The sequence below is a fragment of the Podarcis cretensis genome, assembly GCF_951804945.1.
Source record: "Podarcis cretensis genome assembly, chromosome: 15".
Classification (NCBI taxonomy): domain Eukaryota; kingdom Metazoa; phylum Chordata; class Lepidosauria; order Squamata; family Lacertidae; genus Podarcis; species Podarcis cretensis.
Window position 1 is genome coordinate 17693721 of NC_137185.1, and position 26674 is coordinate 17720394.

Sequence of the window (26674 nt, forward strand, 5' to 3'; positions counted from 1 at the left end):
GGTATCAGCAGTCTGGCATCAAAAACACCCAGTGGTTGGCACCTGACTTATTTCAAAAGTCAGACTGTTCCACAGAGCAGGAGCCACAACACTGAGGACACTCAGGTGTGATTAGCTGTGGTTCCTGCTTTGCTAGATGACCTTGGCAGTCCCTTCCAACTCTACAACTCTATGATTACATAAATACAAAATGGGGCTGGGGAAATTTTTTTCTCAAGGAGCTGCCACTTTGGGTAGCAGATTTGGAGGCTTCCAAATGACATGTTTATTAAGGATTCATCATGATCCATTTGCAGGGAGACCAGATGACACTGATTATTCAATGAACATTCATTTCATCTTGCCTGCTGGGAGGTTAGGTGATGATGCATCCAAGCCAGTGTTATCTTGCCTACTTCCCAGTGCACTCCCCACTACTTTCCGTATCACAAAGAAGCCCACCAGATCTCCAGATACACTGTTAGTTTTTTATATGGTTTTTCTTGTATGGTTTCATGAATAATGGGATATTAGGGATGCCATATTTCAAACAGTGAAAATCCGAAAAGTTGTTGAGCTTTTATTGCCCAAACTTGTTCAGCGTTTTTTTGGCATGGCAAATATGCCATACAAATAATAGAAATTGAAGTTTTTGAGCTATTTTTAAGGAAAATCATCAAAAACGACACTGCCGACATGGGTTGCCATGTTTGGATTTTCCTGAACATTTTAAGCAACAGTTTTAGCGATTTCTGCCCAGACACTGCTTCAGACCACAGTATTCCAATAGGTCCAGGAAAACCATATTAATATTTGTAATAAAATAAATAACCATGCAGCTCGAATTTGCCAGTATGCAATTGAATCCCACCCACCCTGAAAATAGCGGCAGTCCAGAAGCACCCTTTGTATGCCATTAAAGGATGACAAAGAAGGTTTGGGTTTCATGAGGACAGGTAGCTTGAAAATGACCCAGTGCTTGCTTGCTTTCTTGCTTTATTTATTTATTTATTTGAGACAAACTAACAGGAAGGATTCGAAACTGGCGGGACCAGAAATTCACCGAAGACGGGAGTAAATTTACGGATTATTTGAAAAGTATTTGTGACGACCAGACGACGTTTGTAGGTTTACAAGAAGTTCTGTGAGGAATAAGATAAGAAATATTGTAAAAAATGTAGAAGGAGAGATGATATGTTAAAAGATGTAAAGGCAATATTAAGTTAGGAAATGCATAAGAAGTGATTAGGACGGAGGATTATCAGGGGTGCTGATGGTAGTCCAATAAGATTGTATTTGTGATAAACTGTGTGGTATGTTTTATAATTTTATATGATAAAAACCAATAAAAATATTTTTTTTACAAAAATTAAATTAAATTGAAACTCGCCTTTTACCATCTCGGAAAACATGGCTATACTGGTATATTTTTCGCGCTGTTCTATGGAGAAAAAGCTTTGGGCCAAGGAGAATGTCAAGGTTACAGAGACCAGAGTTGAACGGAGAAGGAAGGGGGTGCAAACGTGAAATGCTGGAGTTTGCTCCTTCCATGCAGGGGGGCTTAGGCAGTTGTTGAGTGCAATTCTCCAAGGGTTAGCTCAACGTAATGCCCCCAAAGCTCCGGGGCTTAACCAATGGCACCAGAGCTCAAATCAGAGACTTTACATCTACATGTGCTTTAATTTCCTAATTATTCTCAGTGACAATTGGATTACTTGTCTTCTCGCTGATAATGAACATTCTTTCTCTGAAAGAGCATGGAAGGGAGAGAATGGGTCACGGCAGGGGCAGTGTTAGGGGGTGGGAATGGGAACCCAAGACCCAGGGCTTGGCGGGAGGGTTGTGCTGGGGCACTGGATCTCCTCCCCCTTTGCCCTCCCTTAATTTTTTTTTTTGGGGGGGGGGGTAGTTTTGCTAACAGGACGGGTGATAAGTGCATTGCAAATCGCCGGTCACCTGACATCTTAATCTTCCCATAGGCACCTCTTTATATACGTTAGTCATGGGCCTATATCCTTGGTCCTTTAAGTACCTGGCAATGCTCTGGTTCATGGGGAAGGATTGATTTTGGATGGGAAGGTTTAAAAAAAACAACCTGAGGATATTATCAGCATGGGATATACTAGTTTATAAGAACGTAAGGGGAGCCTGGCTGCTGGGTCAGGCCAATGGTCTATCTTGCCCAACATCCTGTTCTCACAGTGGCCAACCAGATGCCTGGGGAAACCGCTAAGCAAGACCCAAGCACAAGAGCCCTCCCCCCTGCTGTGGTTTCCAGAAGCATTGCTGCCTCCAGCTGTGGGGGCAGAGCATAGCCATTGTGGCTCGTGGCCATGAATAGCCCTCTCCTGCTCCATGAAGAATTGCCAATCCTCTTTTAAAGTTGGTGGCCATCAATGGCTCCTCTGGGAGCGAGTTCCATAGTTTAACTATGGGCTGTGTGTTCTTTTCTCTGCCCTGAATCTTCAGGGATGGGGAACTTCAGAACCGGGGGACAGATCCTTGTTCTCCTCACTAAAAAATATCTCTCATGCATACCCTTTCCCCATACTTAGAATAATTTGATTGTAGAGTTGGAAGGGACCACGAGGGCCATTGAGTCCACCCGCCTGCAGTGCAGGAAACTTTTGCCCAATGTGGGGCTCAAAACCACAGCCCTGAGACTAAGTCTCTCCTGTTCTGCCGACTGAGCTATCCACCCCTTACTGGCCCTTGTGTGCTTTCTCCTGGCTGGAATGCAGCCTTGAACTCCGATAATGCTTCTTGCTTGCCTTGAGATCTCTCTCTCTCTCTCTCTCTCTCTCTGTGTGTGTGTGTGTGTGTGGAGATTAAATGTAAAGGGACCCCTGACCATTAGGTCCAGTCACGGACAACTCTGGGGTTGCGGCGCTCATCTCGCTTTACTGGCCAAGGGAGCCGGCGTAAAGCTTCCATGTCATGTGGCCAGCATGACTAAGCCGCTTCTGGCAAACCAGAGCAGTGCACAGAAACGCCGTTTACCTTCCTGCTGGAGTGGTACCCATTTATCTACCATACTTGCACCGTGCTTTCAAACTGCTAGGTTGGCAGGAGCAGGGACCGAGCAACGGGAGCTCACCCTGTCGTGGGGATTCTAACCGCCGACCTTCTGATCTTCAAGTCCTAGGCTCTGTGGTTTAACCCACAGCACCACCCGCGTCCCTTGTAGAGATTAGCTCACTGTTAAAGGCCAAATCAATATTCATTGCTCCTCCTACTTTTGCCTCCAGCCCCACCCATCTGAAGGTCCACAGGTTCACTATCACTACTGGAGGAACATAGAAGAGCCTTCCTGGGTCAGGTCCATCTAGTCCCACTCTTGTTCCTCACAGTGTCCCACTAGATGCCCCCAAGGAAAAGCCCAGAAGAAGGACATGAGCACCGTGGCTCTCTTCTGCTGCTGTTCTCCAGTGGCTGGTGTTTAGAGGCCTGGTGCCTCTGATCCAGGAGATGGTAGATCGCCATTGTAGCTGGTAGCCACTGATAGTCTCATCCTCCATGCCTAATGTCCCTTTCTAAAATGGTGGCTATCACCACATTCTGTAACGGCCAGTTCCATAGTTTCAACTCTACACCGGATCCTCTTAAGAAAGCGGAGACTTTGGGGGAAGTGGGAGAGCTAGAGAAGAGAAGCTCACAGGTGCTGGGATCTGGGAGTCCACCCATGCTCTCAGAGGTTGCCTCGGAGGGTTTCTTTTGCTTCCACTCGCTCTTGCAACAGCAGAGCCCATCCAGCCTGTCTCTGGTACAAGTTGGTTTGCAAATTAAGATGCCTGTCTAGGAACCAGTTATGAAGACTGATGTCCGATGGTTTTGGTGAGCCTCTCACCGACAGAAGTGGTGGCAGACTGTCAAAGCCGCTTAAGCTCCTGGGATGACACCTGCTCACACTCTATGAATAGACGCCTTGTGGAAAGCTAGTGCCGGGCAGGTGTCTGGGCGGATATTAGAGACCTAGACGCTGATCCCTGGAGCCTGGAGAATGAGCCATTACAAAGCAAATGGAGTCTTTGGGCTGATGGTGCAATGAGAACAGCAGCCCCCTCCTGTGTCTCTTGCTCTGGGAGATCTAGACGCCCTGTGCTGGGTGCAATGCTGGGTGCAGTACACGTTCCCAGATACTTTCTAGTGACTGTGCACATCCCTAGCTTCACCGTTATGAGAAACCCAGCCTTTTTGGGCAGAAAAGGGTCTGCCTTTCCCTTCGAGGGCACTTCCAGCCCATCCCAGGAAACATAGGTTTGCACAACCCAAGTGGATTAAAATGCCCTGCCACCCCAGGACAACAAATCCATTGTAAAAAAGAAACTGACTAGGCTGGCACAGGCATGGCCAAACTTGGCCCTCCAGCTGTTTTGGGACTACAACTCCCATCATCCCTAGCTAACAGGACCAACTGTGAGGGATGATGGGAATTGTAGTCCCAAAACAGCTGGAGGGCCAAGTTTGACCATGCCTGGACTAGGTAAAGGTAAAGGTACCCCTGCCCGTACGGGCCAGTCTTGACAGACTCTGGGGTTGTGCGCCCATCTCACTTAAGAGGCCAGGGGCCAGCGCTGTCCGGAGACACTTCTGGGTCACGTGGCCAGCGTGACATTGCTGCTCTGGCCAGAGCCAGAGCCAGAGCCGCACACGGAAACGCCGTTTACCTTCCCGCTGGTAAGCGGTCCCTATTTATCTACTTGCACCCGGAGGTGCTTTCGAGCTGCTAGGTTGGCAGGCGCTGGGACCGAGCAGCGGGAGCGCACCCCGCCGCAGGGATTCGAACCGCCGACCTTTCGATCGGCAAGCCCTAGGCGCTGAGGCTTTAACCCACAGCGCCACCTGCGTCCCATTGCCTGGACTAGGGCTACATCTAAACCACACATTCAAAGCACTGCAATACCACTTTAAACAGTCACAGCTTCTCTCAAATAATTCTGGGAGCTGTAGTTTCTTAAGGGTGCTGAGAGTTGTTTTGAGACACCATTCATCTCCCAGAGCTGCACTTCCCAGAATTCCTTGGAAAAAGGGAACCCACAACCAACACAGGATTTAAGCCTGTCTACTGCCCATTTGATGACACCAGGCAAGAAGTTTCCCACTTCTGCATCAGGGTGTTGAGTCTATAAGTCAAGCCCAGTCTCCAGTTTGGAGAAACAAACTCCAGTTTGGTTTCCCTTCTACACCATTAATTTGGGGCAATGTGTTTCATGATCTCATCATGACTGAGCCACAAACTGAGCCTGATAATGCCAATCTCCACTTCTTCCAACAAAAGGCTTAATTAATTCCCTGACTCCAGAGCAAGAGTTATGTTCTTTCTGACTCACTGTCAGTCATGCAGTTTTTCGAGGTGTCAATTAGTGTAATTAGATTTCCCTAATGAATGCTGATTTATGGGATGTGCTGCTCAGTTTTCCATTTTCTGATGCGATAATGACTAAAAACCTGCATAGCAAGCAGGTGGCCTGATTTGGATCTCACTCACCTCAAGTTTAAAAACCACAAGAATTCAGACTTAGTCCTATTATGCAGGCAGTGTGGGCAAAATCCAAGCAGTGTCAATGAGGTGCTTTCAAAATGGGTTGCCAGTTTTGCTACTGCAGAGCTCAGCCCAGCCCAGAGGAAGCTCCTTCAAGGCCCATCCATTGATGGCAAGGAGAAAGTTAAGGAAGTAGTTGAAGTCATTCTATTGAAGTTAACCCACACACTCTCCTTTCAATCAATGGAAGGTTCAGTGTGAAGATGGTGGACTTTTGGAAGGTGGTGGTCTCTCCTTCATTGGAGGTTTTTAAACAGAAGTTGGCCATCTGTCAGGGGTTCTTGAGCTGTGATTCCTGCATTGTAGAGGGTTATACTTCATGATCCTCAGGGTCCCTTTCAACCCTGTGATTCTATGGTTTCCCATCCTTGCTCTACACTTGACAGGCAGTGGCTGTTCAGGATCCCAGGCAGAAAGGGGCCTGTCCCAAGATCCGCTACCTAACAATAAACAAGCCTCAAGATGCGAGGGATTGAACCACAGACCTTTTACATGCAAAGCTATTGCTCTTCTCTCTGAGTACTCATTCTGCTACTCATATAAACTGATCTCATCCTCTGTCTTCAGAACAGGTGGGGTTAGAAGTCTGGTTTCTGGTGCAAGATCAGATTGATTATGGGAGACTCTGAAAGTTTCTTGTTTGGTAGCATCAAGCTTTCCTCTTGCCTGAGATGCATAATAATAATAATTTGTTTGTTACCAACATCCACAGGAGGGACATGGGTGGCGCTGTGGGTTAAACCACAGAGCCTAGGGCTAGGTCGGCGGTTTGAATCCCCGTGATGGGGTGAGCTCCCGTTGCTCGGTCCCTGCACCTGCCAACCTAGCAGTTCGAAAGCACATCAAAGTGCAAGTAGATAAATAGGTACCGCTCTGGTGGGAAGGTAAACGGCATTTCCGTACGCTGCTCTGGTTCACCAGAAGTGGCTTAGTCATGCTGGCCACATGACCCAGAAGCGGTACTCCAGCTCCCTTGGCCAATAAAACGAGATGAGCGCCGCAACCCCAGAGTCTGCGACTGGACCTAATGGTCGGGGTCCCTTTACATTTACCTTTTACCAACACGCACAAGCAACTACAAAAATAAACATAAATACATTTTGAAAGGGTAACTCTCCTGCTCTTGAAATAATGGCCTATATGGAAACTTATGAAACATTCCTAGGAATGTCTGGGGATATCAGTGACTCTCCCTGGAAATTTCTGCATTAACAACCTGTGTTCTGCTACCGAGGCCTTTCTAGAATCCAAGACATCACCCTGCCCTACCAGATGATTAGCACTACGTCATTATATTTAATTAGTCAATCAATTAATGCTTGGCATTTGCATGCCACTTGCTGGCCACACTCTCAGGGTGGCTCAATATTAATGTGTGAGCAACGCAGTGTCTACTCAGAATTCATACTATCTGAACCCTGCAGGACTTACTCTGAGGTAGGGACGGGGGAGAAATTCCATTCCATTCACATTAAAAGCTGAATCCATCAAATTCACACTTTCAGTAACAGCATGAGAACCGAGCCGTCCTTCAATATTTGCACTTACCTGAACTTTGCAATGGAGTTCTCCAGCTTAGCATTGTTTGTGAAAATGTGTATAATATTAGGGTGAAATATGCATTCAAAGGAATATATGAGTGGAAACAATATGTAAGAATTCATTATATTAGGGGGAAATGCTTGCACAAATGTTCACATTGGTCAAAACTGCCTATGATTCCCAGCACCCTTAGCAAACTACAGTTCCCATGATTCTTTCATGCTTTGAAGGTCTGGTGTGAATGTGACCTAATCCCCTTTGCAAGCTTCTTTCTCCTTTGCAATTTCAGTGTGGCCCCTTGTAGAACTCAGCAGGGACCAGGATAGGGACAAACCTAGAATTAGTTGGCTCTGCCTGCCATTGGCTTTTCTGCCACCTACTGTTGACCTCCTGCATTACACCCCACCATTCCTCATGAGCACTAGCCACCATGGGTTGCTGGGACACAACAGCTGGAGAGAGATCCTGCACTCCTATCCTGCTTGTGGGCTTCCCAAAGGCATCTTGTTGGCCACTGTGGGCTTCCACCTCTGAATCCTGCCCAGATATTACTTAGGGTGCCGAAAAACTGCACAAAATTGGACATGCTAGCAGTGGCGTAGCGGGGGGGTGCAGGGGGGGCCGGCCGCACCGGGCGCAACATCTGGGGGTTAGGGAAATCCACGGGTTAGGGGGCGCAAATCCATGGGTTAGGGGGCGCAAATCCATGGGTTAGGGGGCGCAAATTACTTGCCTTGCTCCGGGTGCTGATAACCCACGCTACGCCACTGCATGCTAGAACTGTAAACACTGACAAACCTGGACCTATTTAGAGAGATGTTTACAGGGTGGTGCACATTTTCCAAAGGGTGTTGCAGGGGAGCTGCTGCATATTCCTGACTAGGCGCCAAGAAAGGGCAGTTTCCTTTTTGGCAGGTGCAAATTAGATTTTTTTTCCCCCTCGCACTGTGAAAGAGGTAAGGAGTTACAGCAAGAAAAACAAACAAGAACGCAAATGCTTTCATAGAGATTTGGAAATTAGGCTGTACAAAGAGGATCTGTTGTCAAGGATAAACGTGACTGCCACATCAGCCCTAAGTGTGAACAGTATTGGCTAAGAAAGGTATTTTCATGAACAACTTAACGTAAGATAGCACAGATCGCTCCTTTGTTTCCCTTTCCCACTGGCTCTTACCATCTTGCTTAAGGTGTGGAGCAAATAGAGCTCTTGATTCTGCAACAATCAGAACCCTGGAGGCTACCAAGCCCAGCCATGTCCACAGTCTTTGGCCAGGAGTGGGGTTGTTGAGCTCCAGCTCCCGTCAAGCCCAGCCAGCAGGGAAGAAGGGAGCTATAGCCCAACAAAATCTGGAGGACCGCAGTTCAGCCATCACTACCTTTGACCTTTAGACCTCCACTGAGGAATACACAACCCAAGACATAGGGTGAGGACATTGGTGACAGCAGCCACAGCAAGCCAAGGTATTCACCTGACTTTGCTGCTTGTATTTAATAATAATAATAATAATAATAATAATAATAATAATAATAATAATTTATACCCAGCCACTCTGCGCGGCTTCCAACTGAATATTAAAAACAATACAGCATCAGACATTAAAAACTTCCCTAAACAGGGCCACCTTCAGTTGTCTTTTAAAAGTAAAATTGTTGTTTATTGCCTTGACATCTGCTGGGAGGGCGTTCCACAGGGCGGGCGCCACTACCGAGAAGGCCCTCTGTCTGGTTCCCTGTAACCTCACTTCTCGCAACAAGGGATCTGCCAGAAGGCCCTCAGCGCTGGACCTCAGTGTCTGGGCTGAACGATGGGGGTGGAGATGCTCCTTCAGGTATACAGGACCGAGGCCATTTAGGGCTTTAAAGGTCAGCACCAACACTTTGAATTGTGCTTGGAAACGTACTTACGAGCAGATTTTGCTAAGCTGGTTACTGAATCACCCATTGGTCATGCTCTTCTCTGTTTCATGCACACTACCCACTTCTTTGTTTCTCCCCCATCTTTTGTCCATCATGGATAGTGTGTGTAGGGTTCTCCTGCAGCTTTCCATCCTGGCAACCTGACCTGGACAGGCTTAGCCTCATAGACATCGCTTTATAGCTGGGGGAGGGAAACTGTGGTCCTCCAGATGTTGTTGGACAACATCCCTATCAGACCTGACTTTTATGGCTCAGAATCCATTTGGTCAGGTGCATGAATTGGCCTTGCAAGTTCATATGCAATAAAATAAACTAGTCCGGCAGGCTGGTAGTTCACAAACATTCTGAGTTGGAATATAGGAATAAAACTGCTAGCACATGCTAAGCTAAGCAGGGTCGAGTATGGTTTCAATTTGGATGGGGAACCATGTGTTGAGATTCCAGCATTGCAGGAAGTTGAACTAGATGACCCTTGATGGATAATCTTTGGCAGTGATTTTTTTTTCTGGGGGGACACAGGGGTACGCATACCCCTAAATATTTTGTGAATCTAAGTTTGGCCTCATTAAGGGGCAGTATTTCAACATGAGAAGGAAAATGAGAGTACCCCTAAACATTTTTAGGGGGAGAAGCACTGATACCTGCCACACAGGTATGGCACCTTGAGTGAGGCCAAAATTTGGCACCCCCAAATGAATCTTCTCACTGGTGGATCTTCTTAATTTTGCACCCCCTCGGCTCAGTGCCCCGGGTGTGGGCACCACCTGAACCGCCCTAAATCTGGCACTGCCCTCAGGGTCCCTTCCAACTCTACCATTCTATGATTCTGTTTGCATTTTGGCTAGGCACCTCTGTTCTTTACTGAGGCAAATAACAACCCAGTGTCCTCCATGATTCTTTGAAGGAGTCAACGTATTCCAGGACTGTACCACTTTAGTGTGCAGGACAGGATGAGCAAATGCTTCAAAACACACACAGGAGATGTGCATATATAGCAACTAGCAGGTCAGGGAAATGGCTAGGATAACGGACTTGGTAGTTTACTAAGTGCGGGGATTATTGATTTATTGGTAGCATGTGACTAAACCAGGACTGACAACCTCACTGGGAGATTCACCTCTCCTTCCTTCCTTCCTTTTTTCAGAGCAGACTTCCCTACCCCCTTCCGTCTCTCCACGTATTGCGTTCCTGATGAAATGCTGGGGCTGCTTTTTGCCAGACAAGGAGGCCTTTGGGTGATTCCAACAGCTGTAAGGGGGACTGAGCCCACATGGCAGATGTTTGCCATTCAAGCCGCTTCATTTCTCTTGGAAACAACCCCCCACACACACACACAATTCTTCCTGGCTGTTCTTGACTGACAGCTGGCGTGTGTTTCATGCGACCTAAACCATATTATTGCACAGGCTTCTTTTTTAAAAAAACAAAAAACTCATTATTGAAACATTTTCCTGGACCCTTTCAGAGAACTCTGATCACGTCTGTGAGTTTTGCATGAGGCTGTGGCGTGTTCTTGACCAGTTTATTCTCCCAGTTCTGGGCAGCCAAAGCAGACTCCAAGCTGATGGTCAGAAGCTCTGGGACTGAAGATTAAAATAAATGTTTGCTCCAGACCTGGAACCAGGGCACTTTCACAAAGAATGTCTCAATGCTTTGTTGAAGCCAAGGTCTCCTCTTGGTTAGCCTTCTGCCAGATGTGCAAGAGCCTGCAGCAATAACACGGGGCAAGGCAGTCTGCCTATGCTCACAAGCACCTCTCTCCTTTATTGTTCCTTCTCAGATCCCATGGCTTGGCAACAGCATTAATAGCAGGGTTCAGACCTAAACCCCAGAAGTAAATAATGGCACAAAGGGTTCAAATCACTTCACAAACACAATATTGCAAAAGGCCAGTAAGGTAAGGCAGTGCAGTTCCTGCAGATGTGAAACAGTTGCCAATGTGATGCCCTCCAGATGTTGTTGGATTTCAGCTCCCAACCACCCTGACCACTGACCATGCCGGCTGGTGCTGATACAGCTGCAGTCTAACAACATCCCAAGGGCTTGATAGCTAGTGATTTTGTCGCCAAGGTGAGACGTGACCCAGGGATCGCCTGACTCCTAGCTCATGCCAGCGTTTTCCCACAAGACATCATTGAATTGCAGAGCTGGAAGGGACCACAGGGGTCATTTAGTCCAGCCCCTTGCAATGAAGGAATCATTTGCCCAAGGTTAGACTTGAACCCACGATCTTGAGATTAAGAACCATGCTCCACCAAGAAGCACGTTTCAGTGCTCAAAGTATTGGGAGTGGGAAGGTGGTGGTGAGGCACTTAATGCAATTCACAGTCCTCATTCCCCAAGGCTTTTCATTTCTAGGAAATTTGTGCCCTGCTCTTTATCCTTCTCAAAACAGTAGCACAGCGATACCACAGAAGGTAACCCTCCTCCTCTGTAATTCCAGCCCTTGCTCACCTCAGATTCCCTCTCGCTTTTGGTGTGGTGTTTAGGTGTTGCCAAGGCTCCTAGGAGCCAATTCCTAGAGGCCAAGGTCCCTTCGCCCCCAATAAAATATTTGAGGGGGTGCCTCCCCCCATGTTGATGAGCATAGCCATTCAAATGGTCCGTGTGTGCCACATATTGTGATTGATTACGTGGGGCGGGGCTTACCTGCCCCTCCCCAATATTTTATTCAAGTTGGCCCCCCTGCTAAGGCTGGAGGGAATGTGGGGGTGGGGGACAACTGAAGGCGCATCTCTCATTCAGAGCAAGTTTTGCCATTCCGTTCAAAGTCCAACTTAAGTCTCCAGTGTGAAAGCTGAAGTCGAGAGCTTGCCATATGTCCTCTTTTTCCAGGACACGTCCCTCTTTCTCATGGGTAGAGTTGTCATCCATAGTTAAAAGTAGAAGTTGGCGAATGCGTCCTCTATTTTGCTCTTCAAAATATGGCAACCCAACTTGCACATATGAGCGTTTAGGGTTGTCTCCAAAGCTCAAAGTAGTCCATTTGAAATTAATGGCCATGACTCCCTTAGGTTAATTAATGTAAATGGGTTTAGCACTACTACTAGGGGCTGCCACCCCTGCTTCTGTGGCTCACCAAACCCTCTTAACCCCATCCCATGCCAAATCTCTCCCCCAACCCCCCCTCTCTGCTCCTTCCAGCTGAGAAAGGCCGAATGAGGTGCCTCGCTTAAGACTCCCTAAGTTCTATTTTATTCACCTTAGAGGCGACATTTGAACCCGGGTCCTCCACATCAGTTATTGGGGCATTTCTATTGCGGCTGAGCATTCTGGCCAGCCATACTTTTGCAAGCGCATGTCAACCTCCCCCCCCCCCCATCCCTGCCTTGAAACAAAAGGCACCTTTAAGACCCGAAAGCACCCCGAAAGGACTCTTAAGAATAAAATTGAAGAGGAACCCTGTGTCCAGCCTCTCATGGGCTGCGCCAGAGTCCAGCTATCAGCTTGAGGACCAGCCGGGCTTCGCATCTTAAGCCTCTGAGGAAGCAGCAACCTTCGACGCGTCAGCCTAAAATCCTCCAGCCTTAAGACTCCACCGGACTCTTCGCCCGCTGCCGCCGCGTTTGCTAAAATGGATGTGCAGGCAGGGCTGAAATCCTCGTCTGAATTGGCCCTTCGCTTGTAACTGACAAACGGCCGGCCGAGACTGGAGTCGCGGCTTGTCGATTTCACGCGCAAGAAACCGACCTCAGCTCCGAGGGGGATCCCCGCGCACAGCGGGAACGCGCGCAGAAATGTTGCCACAACTCTTGTTATTCCGTCTCCGTTGAGAAGCGCCAAAGACGCTTCGTTTTCTCCCAGCTCAGCTGTTTCTGTTTCATTCTTAAAATCAGAGCAGCAACAACAGCTATTAATATTTTACTACAACAACAACATTTTTTCAAAATAAACTTGTCGCTGGGCGTGCGAACGCCCCCCCCCCTTGTCGCGAAATTAAAAACAAAAGTCTAAATCATCTCTCGAAAACTCTCCGGTTTATTTTATTCATTATTATTCATTCTACACACCGCTTGATTGTAAACCAACAACAACAACTTCCAAGTGGTTTACAAAGAGAGAGCGAGAGAGAGATAAAGCAATAAAATAAACACTAAGGAAAAATTAACAACAATTTAAAACTTTCGGAAAGTTAAAAGAACAATAGGTTAACAATAGATTAAAACTCGCATCGACTTCCTAAACATCTGGGGAGACACGTGGAGGTATCGCTTGGGCTTTTATTAGGTCCCTACTTCCCTAAAATTCCTTGTATTTGCTGATGGCTCCCTTTGCGTCCTGGGAGTCAATAGGACTACGCCAGTGTAAATGGGAATATGCGCGCGCCTGTGTTTTCACTACGCTGGATTCGCATTGCCCAGACAGGCGAGTGTCCTTGGGCAGCAGACCCAGGAAAGGGAACTTCTCTTGCGCAAGCACCTCTGGAATGAATTCCTCATTTCTCCTACTTGGTCCAAATTTCAGGTTTTGTCTGGATGCTAGGACATTTCCGGTCCCAATTTTTTATTCCTGGAAATCAAGCTTGTGGGAGGACTGCAGCCCGGGTTTGTTCATGTTTAAAAACCTGGTCAGAGCTCCAAATTATTTCAATGAACATTTTTGCACGAACACTGATTGATATTTGCAGAAGTTTTCCAGCTAGGACGACTAGCTTGCCCTTAGATGCAATCCTACCTTCGTCGTTTTCTTTGGTTGAACGCCAAACTGGTTTTATGAAGGTCACCCTCATTTAAAAGAACAAAAGAAATAAAGAATAGATTAACTAATATAAAGCCTCGCTCAGTGCCAGGATCTCACCTGGCTTACCGGTAATTTGGCGGGGGGCGGGGAGGCTGCGCGGAACCGAACTGCTATTTTCCCTCTCCTTTAATGAAAGTTTTTGGTGAGCAAAGTAAAAAAAAGGAGACTAACGAACAAGTCTAGACTCTGGGGAGGAAGAGTTGCAGGAGAGGATGCTTTTCAGCCCCAGGCCCCGATCCTCGACTTACAAAGTGACACGGATGTCCAGAAAGCAGCCCTCCAAGGAAGCACGCTTGAGGAGAGAATAAAGCAATTCTCAATGGGTTTGCACCTAAGTAAAGCTTCTCAGGGAACACGCTTGGGATGAGAAGAAGGAACTTTTCGGGCCAGTACGATCTGGGCGCGTGAATTCGCCTCTCCTCACGTGCTTTCCGTGTGGCCTTTTGTTGTTGCTGTTGTTGTGCTCTGTGATGTTAGATGCGACACGTCGGGTGCTACTAGCCAACGCCAGTCCGACTCAGAGGAGACCCATGGAAATGACTGGGCAGTAATTTAACATCAAGGTTCCAATCAATTTCAACGGGTCCGCTCTCTGAGTAAAAACTTCCTTGGCTGTCTGTCACCCGCTGGCTTTGGTTTGTGCGGCGCGAGACAAGGGAGTCAGGACCAGATCCCATTGGGATCCAGTGGGGCGTTCTGTGTCCTGGGGCTGCCAGATATGCATGGCACACACCTCTCTGGGAGTAAGCCCACTGAAGACAGTGGTACTTTTCTCAGAAGTAAGAGTTGGGTTTCACCTGTCCCCTTCCCTTCCTACCGGAGGGGGTGGTTGACTTCTGCTGGGTGACCCCCCCACCCCGCCCAGGTCCTTGCCAGTCCTCGCAACAGAGATCATCAGCACATCACGGGATCTCGCTTTATTACACGATAGGGTTTGATTTTTTTATAAAGCTTTTGGGTTTTTTAAAAAAAGAATTTGGATGTGGTGCATTTTAAATCCATATGCATCTATTATTATTATTATTATTATTATTATTATTATTATTATTATTATTATTATTATTCCCCATTTTTTTCATTGCAAGGAGCCATTATAAACCAACAGTGATGACTTTTCCAGTTACATGTCGCTGAATCTCAGCCCTGTCCCGAGCAGTTTCGATGCAACAGAATGGGACTTTGCTGATTTCCATGTGATAGTTTTGCATTTGTCGTGGATCAGGTTGTTTTGACGCTCCTGGAGAGCCCAGTGGGGCCATTTAAAAATATGAAGGTAAATTCAGAAAAGGGGAGCGGAATTCACAGAGGAAAAATATATGAGCGCAAAACTTCACAGTCGAAGAGGACATTATTGATTAATAGGGAAAAAAATAATCCATAGCGTTTGGAAATATGTTATATTATAGTAGAGGACCCAAAGCTACCTATTTATGAGAAGAGCTCGAAATTGTTGCTGTGAATTGATAGGTCTCTGAGTACTATTTTACGCATGGAAACCCACGGAAGACAATGGCAACTCCCCGAGTGTAAAGAGAGTTTGATTCGCCTGCAAAAGAAAAATTGCGACGGAGATACAGATCTATAGATCGATGGTGATATTACAACGGAGATATTACGAATCACGTTATTCCTCACTTTTGCAGACACTGAAATGTTTGGATTGCTATTGTGCGGTCAGCATAACCTTAGGAGAAAGAAAATTAAAAAATTAGCAACGTAGTCCTCTGAGATATATTCATTGTATTTAGGCGAACATGGATAACTTCCTGTCTCCCGGGGGCTCAGAGCGCTTTTAAAAAAAGGAGGCCCCCATCTATATTTATGTCCCCAACACCCCATTACATTCGTAGCCGAAGACTGCCATTCTCTGCTCGCTTTCCTGGGTCTAACCCCCGCCCCCCGGATATAAGGGGGCTCACTTCCAGCTGCACATTAACATATCTTAAGAAGCAGTGCTGCAATCCTAAACGTGTCTACTCCGAAGTAAGTCTCTCTGGGTTCAGTGGAGCTTTCCTCCCAGGGCATAGCTGTCAACTTTTCCTCTTGCGAGGAATCCTATTCAGAATAAGGGAATTTCCCTTTTAAAAAAGGGAAACGTTGACAGCTGTGTCCCAGGGAACTGCGTCTGGGATTGCAGCCTAAAGGACTTGGGGGAGGGGGGGAGAGACCAAACGAGTCAAAAGGTCCCTTTCTGAGGCATCCAAGTGAAAAGTGATCTAGGCGCTGAGTCGATCCCGTTCCTTCCCCACCAACAAAACAGAGACGAGCGATAACATCCCCGATATTTTATTTGGGTGCTATTTGTTTCTTTGCTTGTTCACTTTGCTTAAGCCGTTTTATTCGCTCCTTTGCCTTGGAAAGTTTTACACAGAAAGGCAGGATCCAAATATTGTCAAATGCCTAAATTGTACATGGCAGGTATCCTGAGCGTATCAGTTCAGGAGGAGCCGGCCTCGCTGTTTTCAGCGCAGTTTACTCGCGAGTAGGTGTGTCTGCGGCTGCAGGCGAAGATCAAGCATACACACTCCCGCCAGCAGCACTGACGCAGCACAGACCGCAGCTCCAAAGGAAGGTTCGCAAGAGACGAAGAGCTTCGCGGGTCCGAAAGACTGCGGAAAAACTCGGGCGAGGCGCCCCTGGCCCTGTCTGAGCTCGGCGGGGAAGGCGGATCCGGGCCGTGGTTGCTGGAATAATGCGCGCTTCTTGGGGGACACTTTGCATAGGAGTTTTTGAAAGGTTTTATTTCCTTACTATCGGAGAAGTCTGCGTTGGAAACGCGCAGCCTGAGGGAAAGTACCTTGGCTCACAGAAATAGTTCTTCCAAAGAAGGGTGTGTGTGTGTGTGTGTGTGTGTGTGTGTGTGTGTGTTTAAAAACAAAAAGCAACACATATATAAGGCGCCAGGAGAAAACATTCCTCCGCAATCAGGCCTTCAGGCATTAATAATCTTTGGCTTTTTAATGGTTTTTTCCCCCTTCTAATTTTGAACTGAATTTATCTGGTTTTGTTTTATATTGTTAAATCGCTTTGAAATAGTGTCACACTACGCAAAGAAATGTAATTAATAATAATGATATATTCAGTAATTAATGACAGTTCGCCTTGGCACAGAACGAGGCGTGGCACGATGGTGAAAGCAACTCGGAGAGCTGCAAGGGCCGCGATCCCCGGGAAAGAAGAAATGACAAGTCCTAAACATCAAGCGGACACCCAGAGAGAAGGAAAAGGCAGCGGCTCCGCGGCTGTTCGTGGTTTTTTGCTTTTTTATTTACGCGGAGGATAGATGCAAGGAAGCCTAGAGACCTCTGCAATTTTATTTTATTTTTATAATTTTTCATTGGCGGGCAGTGCAAAAGATAACTTACAGCGCGCATAAAATTTTAATTTTTTGTTTTCCTACACTTTTCTTCTTTTTAGTGGCATCTGCAGAGGTGGGTGGGTGGATTTAAAACAAATCAAACAGAGGCATCAAAGGCCCCGAGGAACAAAATCCGGGGGGGGGGGGAGAGGCCAAGGAGTTTAAAAAGCTTTAATAACAACAAGAACAATAATTCCGAAGATGAACATCGACAGCCTTTTTTTCCCCTTTTTCTTTTTTGCCAACCAGCGAGCAGAATTGAAAGAGAGGAGAAAATCCAAGGGTCGCCACGTCTTGGGTTTGCTGCCGGTATTGGTTACTCCCCATCTCAAATAAATTGCGCCTTAGCGAGCCGGAGTGACCGAGGGCAGATTCAGGGAGAAACGGATCTTGCGCCAAGCTAGATCTCCCTTGACTGGCTCCTTAGTTCTTCCCTGCTCTTAAGCCGGCAAAGAGGGGGCGGAAATCTCTTTTAGAAACTGAATCTCTCAAACACCACCGCAAAGGTGAGGGCAGCAGGACCTCAGATTCACCTCAGATCCAGCTGCTGACTCTTTGTGATGTTTTTAGCGTTGGGTGTATCAACTCAGATCTAACAAAATCGACGTGAATATACTAAGAATGTTCTCAAAAGGATACATATGTCTTGGCAAAATCATGTCAGCACCGCAAGTACAATTCGATGGGCTCCGGAAGACCCTGCAAGCGACCCCCCTCCAGGCCACAAGGAAGTGTTTTTTCATGGCCCGACCCCGCGCGCAAACTCCGGGCGCTGCGTCGACTTTCCAAAGCAGGGAGCGATAGGATCGCAGCCGTGGTTGGAAGTCCCGGGGCTTAACGAGGGAGGGATTGACGGAGCAAGCCCTGGCACGCTTACTCCAAAGTAGACCTCAGTGTGCGCAATAGAGGTTCCCACCCCCACCCCTCAAATCAGTGTCTGCAGCCTCCAGCACCCGCTCCGGGGCCGCGCAAAGCGAGTCAAGCGCCGCTTACATCGGAGCGAACGCGCAGAAGGGAAGACCGGGGTTTGCAGCTGGGAAGTGCCCAGAAATTTGCAGACGGGTGACTGAGCTTCCTTGGGGATCGCTGGGATCCTGTGTGTGGGGTGTGTGTAAACAAATTATAAGAATTCGAAGGGACACCAAGGGTCATCTAGTCCACCCCCCCGCAAGGCAAGAACCGGTGCGGAATAACCTCGAGGACATTTCGGATCGCGCTGCTGGCCCCGTCTAAACGCGCTTTGCGAAAGTTTCCCGAACTTCGCAGACGGAGCGCTCCTTCTCTCCTGAAAGGGTTGGGGATGTTCAGACTTGAGGAAAAGGAGGAGGAGGAAGAGGAGGAAGGCATTCACGTCAGTCCATCCCCCGTCCCCCGTCCCCAGCCAGCCAGTCGGCCAGCCAGCCTAAGCTAACCCAAGGCCTTGGCGCCCTTCCAGCTGGAGAAGGGAGGGAAGCAGTCCTTAAAATAGCAAGCGCTGCCTGCCCGGGCGTCCCAGGCCCGAACAATGGGGCGCTGCGAAGGGGGTGGGGGTGCGCACTTGATTGACAGCCGGCTTGTCCTCCGAAGGCGCGGCGGCTTATATAGAGGCTGGAGGTGGGGAAGGCAGAGCTAGAGAGACAGAGACAAGCCGGGAGGGAGGCTGGGTGCGGGCGAGAGGGAGCCACAGAGCCAGGCGCAGCAGGAAGGCGGATCCCTGGATCTCCTGGCCAGGCGATCTCCTCCGGCCAGCCTCCTCTCTCTCTTTTTGGCTAGAGCTGCCAGCCTCCGCCTACCTCCCCCCAGTTCTGGCCAAACTCCGCTCCCCTTCCCCGGCGCGTTTCGCTTTCCTCCGCCCTCCTCGCCGCGCTTTCCTCGGGGACTCCTCGCTCGGCGCTCCAGCCATGCACTGCCAAGCCGAAGCCCGGCTGGCTCCCCCGGGGCCGCTGAAAGCAGCCAGGCGGCGCTACAAGACTTTCATGATCGACGAGATCCTGTCCAAGGAGACGTGTGATTACTTCGAGAAGCTCTCGCTCTACTCCGTCTGCCCGGCGTCGCTCATCGTCCGGCCAAAACCCCTCCACTCCTGCTCCGGTAAGAACCGCTGCCGGGATTCGCCCTCGCCGCCTGCCAAGGGGACCCTTTGCTTTGCCCTCTCCAGGCGAAGGAAGTGGTAGAAAAGTTTGAGGAGGAAAGGGAAGCCTTCTTTGTTGCCATTGGGGTTTACACCATTTTTACAACGTATAATTAGCATATTATAAATTATATTTATATGTATTTTTACATATAAATTACATTTTTCTTTTTTTAAAAAAAAAGGAAGAAAAGGAGAAACAAACTTATCAAGACATGTGATAGATATATGTTGTAAACAGCCTCGTGATCTCTGGATGAACAAATGGTATATAAAATTAATAAATAACAATAACTAAGAATTAAAGTTGACCTACCCTTTCCTCACCTGGGAGTAAGCCTCGCTGCATTCAATAGGTAGTTAGGATTGTGCTGGTGACGACAGCACTGTGTACCAGAAAATAAATAATTGGAAGTTATTTGAGCAACACAAACTCCTTGGAAAGGTGGAATAAAGAACACTTGGAATAAAATAAATTAAATTCATGTTCAAAGTCAGTGGAACCTGCTTTGATATATCCATAGCTGTCAACTTTTCCCTTTTCTTGTGAGGAATCCTATTCGGAATAAGGGAATTTCCCTTTTAAAAAGGGAAATGACAGCTATGGATATATCCTGCTGGTGAGGAAGAAACAACATGTTGTGTCCACAACTTTTCCAGGCAACCCCCACCCTTGAAAAATCAGCGCAATCAGTCAGATTGGAGTTAGGATAATTCCACCGGTTAGGGACTGGCAACTGGAGACCCCAGGCTGAATCTGGCCCTCTATGAAAAAGTGCCAATCACTTCCCTGACCCAACAAGCTGTTGGTGACCCAGGTGTGTGGAGGGCCCAGTGGCTGGTGGGCAATAGGATTTACTGGCGGTTCATGGTGGAAGATGAGGATTGGGGCCTCACCACCATCTCCAAAGTAGAATCGCAGAATTGTAGAGTTGGAAGGGACCTTGAGGATCATCTAGTCCAACCCCCCACAGTGCAGGAATACGAATATGGGGTTCGAACCTGCAACCTTGGCGTTATCAGCGCCACGCTCTAACCAACTGAGCCATGCAGTCCCATAGAATTCTTTCCAGAGCAGGGCCATATGACAGTCCAATTATTTTGGAAAAGGCGATTTCTGAGTGGGCAATCACGCAATTCCAGTTTGAGCTTCTGTCCTCAAAGCAGAGAGCTGCTCTGTTGACACCTCCTGCTCATTCCAGTGGTGCCCTTGAAAAAAGGGTTTCGTGACAGTGTGTGTGGCAGTGCCTCTGTCACCACTAACAGTAAGGGTCTAAAACTCCCATTCTGCCTCCCCTTAGCACACAGCTATCCTCTTGGTCTAACAATGTCAGAAATGATGGTATTAATTTTGGGGAGCAGATGGACTTTGCAAGCATGAAAAAGGACAGTGAAAATTTACTCCAGCGCTCGTAGGAACATGCAGAGAGCTACCTTAGACCCAGCCAGATCACTGCTTCATCTAGATCAGTATTGTCTACACTGACAGGCAGTTGCTCTCCGGTTTTTCAGGCAGGAATTTTAACCCCCTCCCCAAAGTCCTTTCTGGAAATCCCAGTGTTTGAGCCTGGTACCTTCTGCATTCGGAACAGGTGTTCTACTTTTGCACTAAGGTCCTTTGTAATTGTCAGGATTGGTTAAAATGCATTAGTTAGTTTTTTTTGTTGTTGCTTTGAAATTACAAAGAAAAAAGTAGGAGAGAGATGGATTCCTCCCCCCCCCCCAATTTCTTCATTTAAAGCTGAAAGGTGGCATGAGGTTGATTTTAAGCCATGCTGATTATTGTGAGTGTGGAAATGGAATGCTGGCCGTGATTCTGGGTTAATCGGGAATAAAATGATGGTGGTCTGGATGCCTGTGTATGTGTATGTCGGATGGAGCTTTCCGTTTGAGCTGAATAAGAGTGTAGATAAACTTTGATCTAGGAGTAGCTGATGAGTTTATCAGAAGAGTCCAATAGTTTTGCTCTGGCATAGGCAGGATATGTTCCCCCCCCTCCACTAAACAGTTTCTTTTCTGGTTTTTGAACACTCTTTGGTAGAAGCTGGATCTCTCTCCCTGCCAAACTCTTTATTTGTGTGTGATTTGGAGAAAGGACTCTTGCTGGGTTGTATTGGCCCAGAAAGGCGCTTACTTCTACTCTATGGGACTGAATATACTCCTCGCCTTCCAATTGAAGTTCAAGCATTTCTTTCCACTTGCTTCTCCTTGCTTGGCAGATAAGTTACGGTGCAATGACTGGAGTTAGATCAGGGCGACCTGAGTTCAAATTCTGGACCTCGTCTGGTAACCTTGGGCAAGCTGCTTTCTCTCATGCTAAATCTACCTTGCATGTTCGTTGCGAGGATAAAATAAGTAACGCTCAACTGGAACTCTTGAGGAAGGATGGGAAAGCATGTACGAGGTGAGGAGTCCCATTGTTCTCCATGGTATAATCTAATTACAAGACTATTGCTTCAGTCTATTTCCTTGTTAGGAAACAGGCTCAGATGCGATCCCTGGGCATTGACTTTCGGTAGAGAAGGTTCGTTGCAAAGTGTCTGTACGTGTTCTGTTCTTGTGGTTTGGAAGCTTCCACTTGCAATATCTTGTAAGTAGAATGGGCACTCCTTGGATTAAAAATTGCCCCATAGGAGTTAATCAATTATCTGTGCTAGCAGCGAACGGTAGAATTGCACTTGCAGACGGTTCTGGGTTGACAATGGGCATCAAAACCCAAATCCATGCTGGTGATGCACGAGTATGAAAATGCTTCAGTCACTCAGGATTTGTGAATTATATGAAATGGAGAAGAGTTGATCAAAAAATCTTTCAGACCCTTTTTTCACGACAAAATATAAATCGAAATGTGCATTGAGGAGTTTAACTTGGCTGAGTCACCTGTGTCATTTTTTGATAAAGGGTTCTAGAAAGGAAGAAAGGAAGGAAGGAAGGAAGGAAGGAAGGAAGGAAGGAAGGAAGGAAGGAAGAGATTTTACTTGGAGCAAAACATACCTATCGCACAACCTACAGCCATTCCTCTGCGACTCGCCTAGGGTTCCGCTGAAGTTAAGCACAGTTGCCCAATGAATGTGCGATGTGAGAGAAGCCGTTGCTCATTGGATTCTCCCATAGGTATTGGGTGCTTAGCTTCACCTGTGGCAATGCTCCATTTGATGAAATTTAATAGGCTGTTGTATTTTCTCCCAGGGTCATAGACTTCCCCTGCCTTGCTTGGGATAAAACAACTGGATTTTTTATCTCCAACAAATCATTTTTATAATAGTTAAAAGGAGACAAGTCAGTGGGCACCTATATCACCATTTCAGATCTGATAGTCATATTATGCTTTTTTCCCCCTTTTTACAACTGAAATAATTAAGAAATTCTCATTGAAATCCAATCACCAAAGAAACAAGCGCCCTATAAGCTGTCATGCACATCCGTAGTGCCACAGCTATTATTAGTGGTATAAATGCAGAGATACGTCACAATAATTGTATTAGAAACCATGGATCACTTCAACAACACATGTCTGTGAAAGCAAAGAAGGGGGTTATTTAGTTCAGTGGAATTAACTTTTGTTTTGTTTCGGGGTACTATGAGATGGTATCTATTCTGGCTTTACTTTAAATCCATCTCTGTATCCCTCTGTTCGGTGCTGACAGCCTCCTAGACTTCAGTCCTAGGGATAGAAACAGAGAAGACTTAGGCTGTGTATAAACCACTGTGTACTCAGCATCCTGCATCTCTCCCGTTGTTCCTTGTGAAATACTGCATTTTGATGCACCCTCCCCGTCTTCTGTCTGAATTGAAAAAAGAAGGATCTAGCAGCTTTAAGACAGTAATGTGTACACAGCCTTAAATCACGCTGAACCCAGTGAGATGGACTTCTGAGTCAATGAGTTTAGGGTTAGACTTTAGAATGTCTTTCCATGACATCCCCATCATTTGGGAATAACCAGTTTCATTTGCCCAGATGTTTGAATGTCCTTATATCTCAGTCTGGAGAAAGAGAGTGCATACTATAAGCAGATTGTGTCATTAATTAAATTGTTAGAAAACCGCCCAGAGGCTGAATCTCCCTCTCCCCCAACTTTCCAGAGCAACCCATACTTGGAGATTATCTGGGTACAGAATTATCTTGTCATTCGAATTTTCATATCAATTTCCTCTGAACTTTCCCTTTTTCACAAGCAGCGAGCCAAGAATTTTGGATTAAATAGGTACTTATTAAAGACCTGAAGGCAAGATTTCCCCTTTACGGTTTTGGCTCAAGTTTTTTTTTTTTCTATAGAAAAGCCCGGAGAGAAAGGGAATCATTGCAAAAATGAAATTCCTTTTTAAAAAAAAGAAAAAGAAAAGAAAGAAAAGCTGCTGAAATTACATTTCCAGGCAAAAATCCCAAATCAGCTTGTGAAAGCATCCTTAGACTTCAGGCACCATTTTAAAATGAGCAATTCTGTATCATGTGAAAGATCATTCCGTGCAGAGGAGATTAGAAAAAGGGGAATAATTTCCGCCACTAGATTTAACTCTGTGTAAACTATCCTTCCCACAAACTTTCTACAGGAGCAATATGAAACCAGACCCACGGAAACTATATCCATGATTAATGCTATCACTTTCCCCTGGGGTTGAACTTAATTTGAAATTATGCATTTTCATATTTTTAATTAGTTGCGTTGACTACCATGAAACTTTTTTATGATCATCCTGCCTTGGGGAGCAATGTGGGGCTACTCACTGTAGTTTTCTGAGCATGTAGTAAACTTTGGTGACTCAGTGGCTGCTCACAGATGACTCTGTTACAAACATTTACAAGCCTTATTTACCTGAATTCTAAATCTTTGCGTGTTTGAAAAGCAGTGAATCAGTAGTCTAGAAATTGTTCCAGTAGCCTCAGTTGTTTCCTGCAATTTGTTTGAATGCCATAGTATATAATTCTTTGAGTGGTGTTGGCTAAAATGTTAAGAATTTGGGTTGTTGGGTTGTGGTTTTTTGTCAGGCCGGTTAAAACCAAAACCAAAACTCTACTATGACTAGTAGCAGTGTTATTATTTAGTACTGTGCCACTAATGGGTATGCTAATTGGCACTTCACAGCATAAGCAAAAGAGAGGTCTCTGCGGCAAGGGGGCTGCAATTAAATGGCCGAGAATGGTGGGGAAACCAGGGGAAGAAAAGACCGTCATTGCAGCAGAGAATAAAGGTGGGGAGAAGGTGATTTAAGATTTTGCTAAAAGGTGGAAATGAACCCATATAGCTTTTCAGGATAGATTTCTAGACACACACACAAACACAAAAAGGCAGTATCAATTTTTCTAAACCACAGTATGTCAAATTAGAAACTTCCCACGACTAAACTTTACAGTGGATGCTTGATTCGCACCACTGGTCATGGAAAGCGAAGATAAAAGATCCTTAAAATGATCTGCAGATGAGGCTGATATATAGCTAAGGGTGATGTTAATAAGACTTTTTGTAACCAGAGCTCAGTTGCCGATTTAAACCTTGGCCTGAGTCACTGCTCCCAATGTTTTCGTAAGCAGAAGAGTCCAAATGGCAGTGTAAAAATTAGTGCAGTGCAAGACTTATTTAATTAAAAATTTATATTCCCATTTAAGAACAACGGGAAGGAAAAGAAAGCTGCATAATTTCCCCAGCTCCAGCGTTTAAACTGCTTACTCAGATATCCTCCCGTCTCTGAAAGCTAGAAGATGAAGGAAGAAGGCATCATGTAACTCTGCCCAGGCGTGACCGCCCTTAATTGAAACCGTGTAAAGTTTGCCCAGATATTACAGCAAAGGCTGCTTCTAAAATGCTTGGAATAATAATCTTCATAATTAATCACTTCATCTTTGCAGCTGTGCAGCATGGCAGACCTTTCTCACATCGGGAGTCAAATCTCCGAGTATTTGTGTTGGCCGGCATGGCGACCATCTCTCCTTTTCATCTCAGAGCCACTTGGTTGGGAGGGTCAGAGACGTCTTCTTCAATCCTCTTGGCGGTCCCACTGAGACTGGAATGAGAGAAGATGTCTGCAGACTTAAGCGTAAGAAGCAGAGCAATCTAACACAAGCCCCTTTATGAAAGAGTAGAAATCTTAAAAGCCCTGGGATCCTGGATGGCCAGTTCTCTCAATTCCAACTCGGATCTCGCACAGGAGATTAGTATGAACGCAAAGGCATTTCAACATTAATTTTAAACTGTGGTGTCTTGACCTTGATTTACACAAACGCAGTCAAGTTTCCGGACCCATGGAATAGCAAAACATGCCAAAGCAAGCCTAGGCTGCATAGGAGAATATGAGAGGATGTCTCTTGCATTTCCAAAAGGGTCAGAAATCAAAGAAAAGAACTGGATTTGGGGGTCTGGGTTGAAGTAATCCCACTGAATCTAATAATCTGAGAGGTTTTTTAAAATAAAAACAACAACAACCATATTCTTATCAAATTATATGAGAAAAATGTCAACACAGATTCTATGTATCTTGGTGAAGTTGTAATATGATTCAAAAACACTAGGAACAAACTCTAGAGGTCATTGGTCAGACCTCAGAGGTCAATCTCATGATGGATCCTATGGCCATTTCACTTAATAATGCTAATAACCTTTCTTTGAAGCCTGCTTTCAAATCTCTTATTAGTGGCAAGAGTTGTTTTCCCTAGGCAGGGGAAATTTCCAAGAGTTACAGCCACGATAGAATAGCTGATCAAAGCCGTAGAAACTGCAGCAATGAACAAATTGACTGGCGATGCTTCAGTTTTATTAGCAGACAGGTGGGGAGTTTGTTGTTTGTTTTTCGTGTTTATTGGAACACACATTGCAATTTCAATGTACTGTATCTGGTTCAAATTGAATGACAACAATAAAAGAGGGAGAGTTTGATCTCGAACTTCTTGAATGGGTCTGATGTCTGATGAAAACTTCTGTGTTTTGCATAAATTCTTTCCACAGCCCTTGATCAACAGCAGCAACATAGTCTTCCAAGAAAGCAACCTTAGGCAGGTTTACTCTGAGCACTAAGTCCCATTGTGTCCATTGGGTCTGACTTTCAAGGGCATGTGGTAGGAGTAACTTCACCATCAGAGAGTAAACACTATTCTCTTACCCTGTGTGCAAAGAGTCCAAATGTTTCCAACACATCCTTTGCGTAATCACTTACGCTGTTCAGTAATTCTATTCAATGGTGTGGTGTGGTGGCTCTTTAGATGATAATGTGTATCCTTCAAGATGTGGCCGGCCAGCCAGCCTTGAATATGGGGGGTCATCTAGCTCATTTTGGGGAATGGGGCCTTGGGCACTTGCCCTCAAAGTCTTGCCCTTATGTGTACCAAATGTGCCACAACCTGGTGTGAAGTGGGCGTCTGTAGTCATGGCTCGTAGCACTCTAGCACCTGGAGAAGTGGAAGGGCCATAGCTCAGTGGTCTGCATGCAGAAGGTCCCAGCAGCACCTCCAGGTAGGACTGGGAGGGAGCCTGGTCTGAAATCCTGCAGAGCTACT

General features: G+C 46.4%; 1 protein-coding gene and 1 long non-coding RNA gene across 3 annotated transcripts in view; both read left to right on the forward strand.

Moving 5' to 3' along the window:
• The window catches only part of LOC307203671, a 119397-nt gene that overhangs the window by 55016 nt on the left and 37707 nt on the right, over window positions 1-26674 (forward strand). The window lies entirely within an intron of this gene.
• Window positions 18664-26674, forward strand: part of BARX2 (BARX homeobox 2) — a 44326-nt gene continuing 36315 nt past the window's right edge. Inside the window, exons 1-2 of one of the 2 annotated variants that reach the window (XM_079954615.1) lie at window positions 19016-19148; window positions 25034-25339. In XM_079954615.1, the coding sequence (XP_079810741.1) occupies window positions 25294-25339 (46 nt within the window). In that variant the 5' untranslated portion in view covers window positions 19016-19148; window positions 25034-25293. Of the gene's footprint in view, window positions 19149-25033; window positions 25340-26674 lie in introns of both variants that reach the window. The other variant, XM_079954614.1, reaches the window with a different exon arrangement.